Source organism: Formica exsecta, unplaced genomic scaffold (genome assembly GCF_003651465.1).
Source record: "Formica exsecta isolate Colony F162 unplaced genomic scaffold, ASM365146v1 scaffold50, whole genome shotgun sequence".
In the NCBI taxonomy this organism is placed as follows: Eukaryota; Metazoa; Arthropoda; class Insecta; order Hymenoptera; family Formicidae; genus Formica; species Formica exsecta.
Genome location: NW_021852242.1, coordinates 30,741 through 41,386, shown reverse-complemented (window position 1 = coordinate 41,386; position 10,646 = coordinate 30,741). Strand labels below are relative to the sequence as shown.

Here is a 10,646-nt window from a genome sequence, read left to right as displayed (position 1 = left end):
AAATAAAGATATCCTCTTGTTCGACATTGCTGCAGGACTTCCTTATTTAATATTTTAACTTTAATATTTTAACTTTAATATTTTAACTTATAGTCTCAAAAAGATTTTTTTTATTGGTTTCTTTATCTAAGTGGTAGTTTTCGTTTCCAACTGCTTTTTGTAGGGAGACAAAGTCAGGATAACAGTTCTTCTTCTTTTCATTACATGAGATGTGTAATACCAGGTTTTGTCCCAACACAAGAACGAGTTGGCCAAAGATAGTAGCACTTATCACGAAGAAACAGAGATACCCGGTTTTATCCTACTTTCTCCTATATATTTATATATCAATTATTATTTTTAAAATGATAATATATTATATTATTCGTACAATTATTAATGTGCAAGTTTGAGTTTTTTTATATTATCAATATATTGAATTCTCTTGTCTCTTAGCTATTATCTACAAAGAAAATTAATAATACCAATTTTTCTGTTGCGGTTTGTGGGAGAACATTTCCCCCGTAATTTATTTTTGAGTGATTTATACGTACAATCTCGCTGCTGACAGATTCGTGACAAGAAGGACTATCGGGAAAATTGTAGCGGTCATGGACGTTACCTGCTGGGCAGATGCAGATGCGATCGTCTTTATCACGGCGCGAGGTGCGAATTCAAGGAGGAATGCCTGGATGATTCGGACTGCGGTATTCAGGGCACGTGCATCGACAATAGTGGTACGACCGCGCCTACCAAGCACTGCTACTGCAACACCGGCTGGTTCGGTCCGGGTTGTGCGAAGAGTAAGTTTCACCGCGGAAATTCCTTTCGAGAATTTCTCGCGCGACCGGGACACTTGGCACCGAACCGGTGCTCCACCGATCTCGTCACTCGATAGTAGTGTTTCTAGAAAATATTTTTTTCACATTACTCTTTTCAATTTCTTTTATCTTATATTAAATTTACCTTTTAAGAATTGTAACACATACATTATACAGATATTTTCATTTGACATATATATTCATATATATATTATTGGTTTGCAATAAAACAGCTTTAAATTTCAAGATAATTTTTTAATCTCCTGTTTTTTAAATCATTTTTGCATCGGTGACTCTACTTTCAGGATCGCTGGTGAAAAGCATCGACGTAGACTTGGACTCTTACACAATGAAGCGATTCTCCGATGACGTCATATTTTACTGGAGAATCTTGAAAGAAAGTAAAGAACTCGAAGGCATTCTTATGGCCAACTCCACAACGTGGATCGGTATCGGATGGAGACCTGACGATCTGGGACCATCCTGCCGATCCTTCCCAATGATCAGGGATATACCCGAACCACTTCCGCAGCCGGAACCAAAATTGGAACCAGTCGCTGAAACAGAGCCAAAATCGAAACCAGAACCTATAGCGGAACCCGAACCGGAACCGGAACCAGAACCAGAACCAGAACCAGAACCAGAACCAGAGCCCGGCATAGAAGGCGAGAAATCGATAGCAAAGAGACGATCGGCTAAGGCGGACGTTGCAACATTTGTAACTTCACGACCGAATGCCGACGTTACTGTGCAAACCAGTGTAACTTATCAAGTCAGCACGAAGCAAGGTAGGATTTTTTGATCCTTTTTTTCGTGTCATTATTTCCCGGAAAAAACATATTTGACATTATATTTGTCGGATTGTATCTTAAAAAGTTCTAAAATCGGCCTTACATTATAGTGTATTCCATTTATTCTATATTCTTTCTGAAATTTATGTTGTTTGCTATAGCCTGTGATATTTTTGTATAAGGATGTTTACAAGATTGCTTTTATTTTACGAGAAGAAAAAGAGTAATTAGCATTTGTAGGAGTGCTTATATTTTTTTCTTCTATTGCGCACAGCAAACAATCACTAATACGCTATCATTATTACCTGTTGTATTCTGACGTGTTATATTTGATCTGTGTAGGAGTTCAAGGAGCACCTAATTACATAAAAAGTCAGTCGTTAGTCGTAGTCAGTTGTAGAAAAATGACAATGCAAACAAAAGTAATCCGTATTTGAATTATAATACATCGGGCATTAGATAACTATATATGAAGGAACATTATAAAAACACACATATAATATTTTTATCTGCATATGAATTATAAATTCTTTAAAAGCAGACTTTTTTTTATGTCGTTACACTTGTTGTGATTTGATGTCAATTGCACAATTGTCATAAGAAATCTTTATGTTCTGAACCGAGAAATAAGAAATGAATTATTTATATCGTGATTTTTGTACCTGTTGTTGCTAATGATTTGTGCGAGACATTCTTTGATTGATAATTAATTTTTTCGCGTAGGTCGCAAGAGAAGATCACCGGAACCAATCGCGGTATCTGCGAATGGTATGTATGGTATATTTATGTCCCCAGAATAGTCCCGATGAGTCGCTCGCTTGTTCAAGAATTCAGTAAAGATACGTAGTTTGCCCAAGAAATCCCAGTAGTTCCTGTAGTAATCTTTTGTACGATTTGTAATTTCCTTTTTTTCGAGACACGACGCACAAGGTGATGGCCCTTATAAGTAGATAAGTAGATTCGCACGACGTACGATGCTTTGTTGCACAGGAAAACCGGTCGCCAAATCCAGCGTTGTCGTCGGGCAAGAACCGAAATTCGAGCCAGAACCTACCTCTGAGCCAGAACCCAGCTCTGAACCAGAACCAAAATCCGAGCCTGAACCCAGGTCTGAACCAGAACCGAAATCCGAACCGGAACTTAGCTCTGAACCAGAATCAAAATCCGAACCGGAACCTAGCTCTGAATCAGAACCAAAATCTGAACCAGAACCGAAATCCGAACCGGAACCTATCTCTAAAGCAGAACCAAAATCTGAGCCAGAACCGAAATCCAAACCAGAATCCAGCTCTGAGTTAGAGCCGAAATCCGAGTCAGAGCCGAAATCCGAGCCAGAGCCAAAGTCCGAGCCAGAACCAAAATCCGAGCCAGAGCCAAAATCCGAGCCAGAGCCAAAATCCGAACCAGAACCGAAATCTGAGCCAGAGCCAAAATCCGAGCCGGAACCGAATTCTGCACCGGAACCAATATCCGAACCAGAACCCAATTCTGAGCTAGAACCAAAATCCGAGCCGGAACCTAAATCTGAACCGGAACCTAAATCTGAACCAGAACCTAAATCTGAACTGGAACCCAATTTGAAGCCGGAACCGAAGTCGGGAGCGACGAAAGGTAACGAATGGACCGATTCAACGCTTGTTTATGCATATATAAAAGTCGCCACGCTATAATATCATTAACTCTTGAGCTACTAGAGATTTTTGCTTTTTAACTCTCGTTTAATGAAATATTTTTACATCGAAATGTTTGTCAATTTTTCTTTTTAATTCTGATATGACATGTATCACGCATACATAAATATATTATTTTCATTGAAGAAAGATTCGATCTTAAAATCTTAATAGTAGCAATATAAAAAAATCTCTTGTAGTGATAGCCATCAGAACATCTCGACAATGATCAGTAGTACATCACCCAACATTACTTTCGGTATTCGCAACTTTCACGATAACCATAAAGGAAAACTTTGTACAACTGGAACGAGAGGTCCGTAACGGTAAATATTTGCAGAGAAAGTGTAATTAGCGTGCTGATAAGAAGCTAAAGAAAAATCCATTCCGTGCGTGCGACATCCGCGTCGCTTCTATCGGATACGGCACTCATTGTAAAATGTTAACGCAACTGCGCTCTGATACTGCATAAAAAATTTCCATTTATTAATTTGTCAATCGCGTTCTTAACGTAACGATGTAAAGAAACACTTGTAGATAATATCAATAACGCTTATGCTTCATGTCTTCATCCCACTCAGCTTCCATCCCCCTCCCCTTTCCTCCGCGTCGCTATTTACCCGGAATTTTATTTTTTCTCCTGTAAATATACCGATAACGGATTCGAAATTGTAGCATGCATTTAACTTCGACACGAAATTTGCACATGTCTCGATTTCTACCCGTCACGATTTTTCACCGACACCGTAAGACCATCATTCAAACTCGCATTATCATAACATCGACTCATCCCATTCAGATGAATAATTAATCCTCTGTCGATTATAAAAAGCATTTAAAAACAAATTAAAGTCAGCATGATATTGTAATTAAGAAGAGTAGAAAGGAAATTATTTAAAAGACTTATTTAAGAACAAATAATTATTTTATATTCCAAAAAATGTTTAAATAATTTTGAAATAATATATGTATAAGATTTTAGTCTTCTTGTATTCTCGTATGATTTAAAAACGTTACGAAAAATTCGGGTGATAAAAATATCGGACGCACTTCTCTCAATTCATTATTCAATTTCATCATAGACGTTTTACACGACGAATATTTTGCAAATTCGGCATTGCGTTAACTAAATTTACATGTTCACGTTCTCCAAAAGCATCGTTACCAGCACCAGGACACAAGTACACACCCAAGCACGACTTCAACCCGATGGACTGCACGGATATTATAATCGGCATGGCGCGAGAGACGAATTATAGGATCGGCGATTATTACACGAGGGATCGATCGACGCCCCGCAAGGACGAATATTGGGGCGGAAAGGACAGTTTGACGGCCGCATTCGGTTACGAACGCGACGGCGTCACGACGATGCTCTTCCGCAGGAAATTGGCCGCCGCGGAGCCGACCGATCACGAGATTCGCGACGGTAATATGCATGTGATTTGGGCGAAAGGTCAAGAGCCGGGCAAGTACGTGCATCAACCGGCTAGCGGTATCGAAAAGGCCAAGGCCAACGTTAAAGACTTCTACAAGGTCGACGAGCTTAAATATCACGGCCACGGAATGCAGAGAGGCGCGGTGACGATGAATTTCTTCGGTGAGACTTCTAGTCAACTCGCTACGTTTATTCACAAATCGCCAGACTATACAGGATATCTCAGAGTTACCGCATCATCTGCTAATGGCAGATTCTTAAGATCATTCGAAAACGATTTTTCCTCTGCGAAAATGTTGAGAGAGAGAGAGGTCATCATTGTTTGCAAGTTCCTCATTTTTTTCATCATATATCTTTGTAACTAGTCTTAAATTAAAATTCTCTCTCTCTATTAAAAAGTAAACTCTATCTGAAATTAACTAAAGAATGTAGTTTTAACTCTCTATAAAATTTAGTTTGCAAAAAGCCCTTATTTTTTAATCGCTTATAACTTATAACATGGAAATTATTGATGCCTCGATATTTTTGCTGAGGAAAAATCATCTTAAAATGATCTCAAGAATTTGTCATTAGTAGGTGGTGCGGTAACACTGGGGCATTCTGTATAATGAAACACAATTTAGTCTTCCGTTAAAATTGTGAACAGATACTTGATAGCATCTTCTGACAAAACTATTTTCACATTCTGGAATATTTTAAAATTACACTATTATTTTTTGTTATAAATTCCGTTAAAAAAATCTCTAAAATTTTTTCGTTTTATGACAAACACGTTGATCATTTCACGCGTAACATCCGGACATTTCAGACGAAGCTAAAAAACCGGAATTTGCCGGCGGTGTAACATTACAAGACGGTCGCTGCGGTGGTCAATGGCGTTATCCGAGAAATTGTTCGCCGGAGAATGGCACTTGCGAATATGCTATACAATGGACGTACAAGGGTAAAAAGGTAATCCATCTCATATTTTTTCCTTGACTTTTTTCATGCGCGGGAGCAGACAAAGCTCGGTTCCTCTCTGACGAAATCAATATCATGGAAATTCTTTTCCCTAGGATCTGATAACATTCGTAATTTCCACGACGAATACCAATACGTGGACCGGAGTTGGATTTTCCGATGACGGCAGCATGGTAAGAAGAACTTGTCATATGGATTTTTCAAGCGTTTTCTCTCGATAAATCACTTTAATATCTAAGTTTAATTGTGCATTATAAATCGGTTTTAAAAATTAACCAAAAAGTCATTATATTTAACCGGATCGATTCAGACTTCTTGAAAAAGGAAAGCATATCGCGTAAAAAGAAACTTCAGAACTTGCGAAATTTATAAATAATAGTATAGATAGAATAATATTGTGTATAGATTTATTTTTCTTATATTTATTTTTTTTTAATTTGTTTTAATTTGTAGTCACAAACCGATGCCGTACTTGGCTGGGTCGACAAAACGAACGGTCGGGCTTTCTTGATGGACACTTGGATCAGCGGTTACAACGCGCCGTTGCTAGATCCGTCGCAAGACGTCTACAACATCAGCGGTCGTATCGAGAACGGTGTAACTACTCTCGAATTTTCAAGAAAACGCGTTACGGAAGACAGCAGGGATCTGTCGTTCACGGACGATCACTGCCTGTACATGATGTTTCCGGTAAAAGGTGGTATATTTAATCCGATCAATAAGAAGATCCGGAAACACGACGCGAAACCGATTGTTTCGTCGGATAGAATATGCATCAAGTCCTGTGGTTTAGAAGGTAAATATTGACTAAAAATTTGTTGCATTTTTATGATTTACTAAAATTGTTAGTATGATTATTAATATAATTTTTAAAGTGACGTTAGCAATTACGTTATTGTATCATTTGACGTATTATTAATTAATTGCCTCATCTGTTTCTATTTAATTATACATCATTGTTAAAATTATCACGATTATGTTGTTTAATTAATTGATAACAATCTTTTTTGTTAAAAAGATTATTTTTTTTGTTATTACGTCAGCTTTTATATTGTTTATTAATTAAATTCTTAATTGAAATGATTTAAAATGCTAATTTCTTGTGTTCTAAAATATGTTGAAATTATATTTCTGTAAAAATATTCTTCAATTATCTATCTAGAAATTGAAGACCAAACCACGCCCGCGCCACCGAGATTGCATTATGATATCGAAGTCAAGCTCGTTAATCTGGGCGATGGATTTATAACTCCCGTACCCGGCAGTTCCGACTTCGAAGTGATCTCGAACAAGATATCAGATAGCTTCGGACCAGTCTTTGAGAAACTGCCAGGCTATTATCAAGTCCGGCTTGACGAGTTACGAAAGTAAGACAAAGTACTATATCAAGAAATCAAAAAGTAGCAATGTGCGCGATGTTTAAACGTGTTTTATTTTTTTTCTCTCCTTTCAGAGACAACGAATCGGGAGTGATTGCCCGCATGAATCTGATCCTTGACAAGAACGAAGCTAAGGGCAGATCTTTGAAAGCTGCGGACACCGGGATAGAGACAGAAAAAGCCTTACGTGAAGCATTGGTGACTGGCAAAGTCGGTGCGCTCAGCGTCGATCCACAGTACTTAATAATCAGAGCACCTCGAGGTGAGCCTCTATAATCAGTATATGTATATATAATTATAAAGCATTTCCCCTCTCTATTCTTCTTGTAACCGAAACACTTTTATATATATCTGTTTCAAGTTGAAATTACACTTCGTTTCTTCTTAACAGTGCATGTAACATAGCGATCATATTAACATTTAAAAATCACATAATTAAATTAAAACAAGTCAAGTAGCGTCATTTCTAAAATGTTAATAATATAAAATAAAATGCGAAGGAAGGAGAAAGGGAGGACTTGAATTATTTAAAATATTCATCATCTTCAATGTATCATCAAGAATCAACATAATGACAGAATGTGACATATTTGCTTCCAGTGAACGATATTGAGGCGGAAGATGAAAACGAGCGGTCATCTTCTTCAGATCTATTTCTGAGTGCGACAAAGCTCTATATCGTCGTCGGTTGTGTAGCAGCTTTGCTAGCCCTTGCATTACTGCAGGCTAGTTGCACTCTTTACAGAAGCTCAAAAAGAAGAGCAACTAAGGTATGTCCCGTGTGTGTTAAAACTTTTTCTTCTTCGCATATTTTTTTTCTTTCTCCACTTTTCTCGCATTCCCAGGTCCTTTTTCAGAGTGTGTTGTATTCTGTTGTGCCTCTAACGATTTTATTTGATACCTAACGTGTTCCAAGAAGCCATCTGTAATGCTATCAGAAAATTCTACTTCTGAAGAAAAAATTATTTTTAGGCAAAATATTTGATTGAACTCTTGCATTTGCCATAACTTTCCCACATCTAATAATTTAATAACTAACGTCGTAATTAGTAAGAATAACTCAAAAACTGAACAAAATTTCAAATTAAATCATGAAGTCTCGAACGATATGTCGATTTGTTTCTTCTTTTATTTTATTTTATTTTTTTTCTGAAATGGTTTGAAGGATCGTTTTACTGTTCCCGTATGCCTCTTTTCTTGGAACATTTTGTAGCGTACAAATTACATACACTTTCATCTCCTAATGAACCCAAACATCTATTGCTTCGCTTGTGTTGCATGACCCGCGCTCCTCGCGACCAAAAAAGAGGGTGTACTCGCTGCCTCTGGCTTCTTCCGATGCGCCCAACCCGATTCATCGCACGAACGCGACGCGGTACCATCGACAACAAAACGGCGATCATCATCACCACCATCACAACAACAATAATCATCATCACCATCATCATCATCATCAACTTCGGCATCATCACCAACACGCTCCGTCCGAAATGCATCGGGTTAATCCCAACTGGTAAAACTCCTCGTCGAGTATAACCGGTGCGCAATATTACACTCTTCCCATACATTCTCTTTCGCCCTTTAATCAAAGCTTTCCTTGCTAATCTGGCTTTTCTTTTGGCATTCTTTTTCTCTCGTATGTCCCCACATCTTCCCATAAAGCTTTACTAAGTCTAATATTTTTCACTAATATGAGATGATTAAATTAATTTGCGTAAGTAAAATTATTTTCATTTTTCGTAATCGTTAACAAGCATCGGACATTGGACTTGCCATTTTTTTGTATAGGAACGTTTGATCGCCAGCAATGCCTGGAAGGACTATGCTTCCGGCGCAAACACAAACTTTGCATTCGAGGCATTCGAAACGGAGGAGAAGGCGCCGCCGCCGCCGGTTTCCAGCCTGCCGAGACCCAGAGAAATGATGACTAGTAATGGTATGACTGTCATGAACGGTAACGACACCATCGATGGACCAAATAGAATGGTCGGACCTAGAGCAACCTACAGCCTGCCTCGCGCGCCCGGTGCCAGACATTCGGCGCCTATCCAACCCGGATACTACACGCAAGATCGTAGGGATCATTACGGGCGTGCCAGGAGCATGCACAATCCGGCAGGCGCCCAGGCGAATCAGCCGGACTTCTACTTTATGCCCAGTCAGCGAAAATACAGCGGTGAGGTCGTGCGTGTTTACGTGGATTATGGCAGCCAGGTACCCAAGTAATAGAAGGATTTAGACCGCGAACCACACGATAGAATGATTTAATCGAAAAGCGACTTGTATATATATATGAGTTAGTGACAAAGGACGCGGAGAAAAAGACTCACAGCCTTCGCGCGGTGCTATTATCTCTATTTTCTTCTTTTCTTTTCCCCGCGACTTTTTTTTCCCGAAAATCCGTTTGAATCAGCTTGATGAAATGCCGGAGAGGGAAGTCCCCGTGCGGAAGCATAGAAGTGACGTTTACGACCAAAGAAAATTATCCATAAGGCGCGCACCCTACAATCCTGTACAGAGCGCATAAACTCTCGTCAAACTTTTATGCTTTTGTGGTGGAAAATGTATAGTTACGTAAGCCTATGTAGTCGAGAATCTGACACTCCAAGGATCCCTAGATTCGAATATGAATCTTAGTGGTAAGTATCTGAAGATTCAAAAGCAATCCAACGACCTTAAAATTTAATATCAAGAAAATATGGCGCTCTAAGGTTATAGAGCATATACAGAGATCCATGGATCCTAAATTAATAAGATCAAATTATTCTGAAACTTATAAAATTGAAGACCCAGAAAATCATGTACCTAAATTAATATTTCTTTCGATGGATACGCGTATCCATTGACTACGCGTAACGGTATCAACAATAAATGCATTTACTTAAAAAGAGCAAGCATGGACGTTCAAATAATAAAATATTTGTACATTTCTAAATGGAGTTGATGCGTCCTGTTTCTTTGAAAGATTAGAGTACTATTACTTATCTTCAAAGTATTATATATGTATATATATCTACAAAGAACAAGAATGTCATAGAAGAAGCGACGATACACACGATATAACAATGGAAATAAACGTGCGCAGTACATTTGCGACAATTGAAACGATGTTTTAGTTGTTATGGATAAAAGTTGTAATACCTATGACAATTACAACACTGTCAATATAGAGAATCGTGTTGGTACGGATTATAAATTATTACAATAGCGATAAAATTAACGGTATAATACTTGTAATAATCATAATAACGGTAATTGTAGCAGCAGTAGTAACGATGGCAATAATATTACAATATTAATTACATTAATGTCGTTAACAACGGCGTCGCGTGCAGCCAGACTTCCGGGATATTTCCATTAGCACGATGGAATATATCGTAATGTAAGGCGACGCCAAAGATAGGCTCTCTCTCTTTCTCTTCTTTTTGAACATTCGAAAGTACACGAACATATATCCGGAAGCCAATTGTGGCACGCACTGCCCGCGTTCCTATTATATTACGTAACTAGTACATATTTTCGGCCCTACCATAAAGTTTATTTTATTAATTTTCTTCTGTCACACAAAGTTGCAAAGTTCGAGAAACGGCTTCTACGCGAATCTAATA

At 38.2% G+C, this 10,646-nt stretch overlaps 1 protein-coding gene across 3 annotated transcripts in view; it reads left to right on the top strand.

Annotated features, from left to right (window-relative positions):
• Nucleotides 1-10,138, top strand: part of LOC115241515 — a 33,696-nt gene extending 23,558 nt beyond the window's left edge. Inside the window, exons 6-18 of one of the 3 annotated variants that reach the window (XM_029817284.1) lie at nucleotides 551-782; nucleotides 1,106-1,588; nucleotides 2,315-2,359; nucleotides 2,582-3,202; nucleotides 4,418-4,861; nucleotides 5,508-5,650; nucleotides 5,755-5,832; nucleotides 6,113-6,455; nucleotides 6,822-7,026; nucleotides 7,113-7,300; nucleotides 7,639-7,808; nucleotides 8,346-8,577; nucleotides 8,827-8,902. In XM_029817284.1, the coding sequence (XP_029673144.1) occupies nucleotides 551-782; nucleotides 1,106-1,588; nucleotides 2,315-2,359; nucleotides 2,582-3,202; nucleotides 4,418-4,861; nucleotides 5,508-5,650; nucleotides 5,755-5,832; nucleotides 6,113-6,455; nucleotides 6,822-7,026; nucleotides 7,113-7,300; nucleotides 7,639-7,808; nucleotides 8,346-8,555 (3,162 nt within the window). In that variant the 3' untranslated portion in view covers nucleotides 8,556-8,577; nucleotides 8,827-8,902. Of the gene's footprint in view, nucleotides 1-550; nucleotides 783-1,105; nucleotides 1,589-2,314; nucleotides 2,360-2,581; nucleotides 3,203-4,417; nucleotides 4,862-5,507; nucleotides 5,651-5,754; nucleotides 5,833-6,112; nucleotides 6,456-6,821; nucleotides 7,027-7,112; nucleotides 7,301-7,638; nucleotides 7,809-8,345 lie in introns of all 3 variants that reach the window. The other 2 variants (XM_029817282.1, XM_029817283.1) reach the window with 2 other exon arrangements.
• The last annotated feature ends 508 nt before the right edge of the window (nucleotides 10,139-10,646 follow it).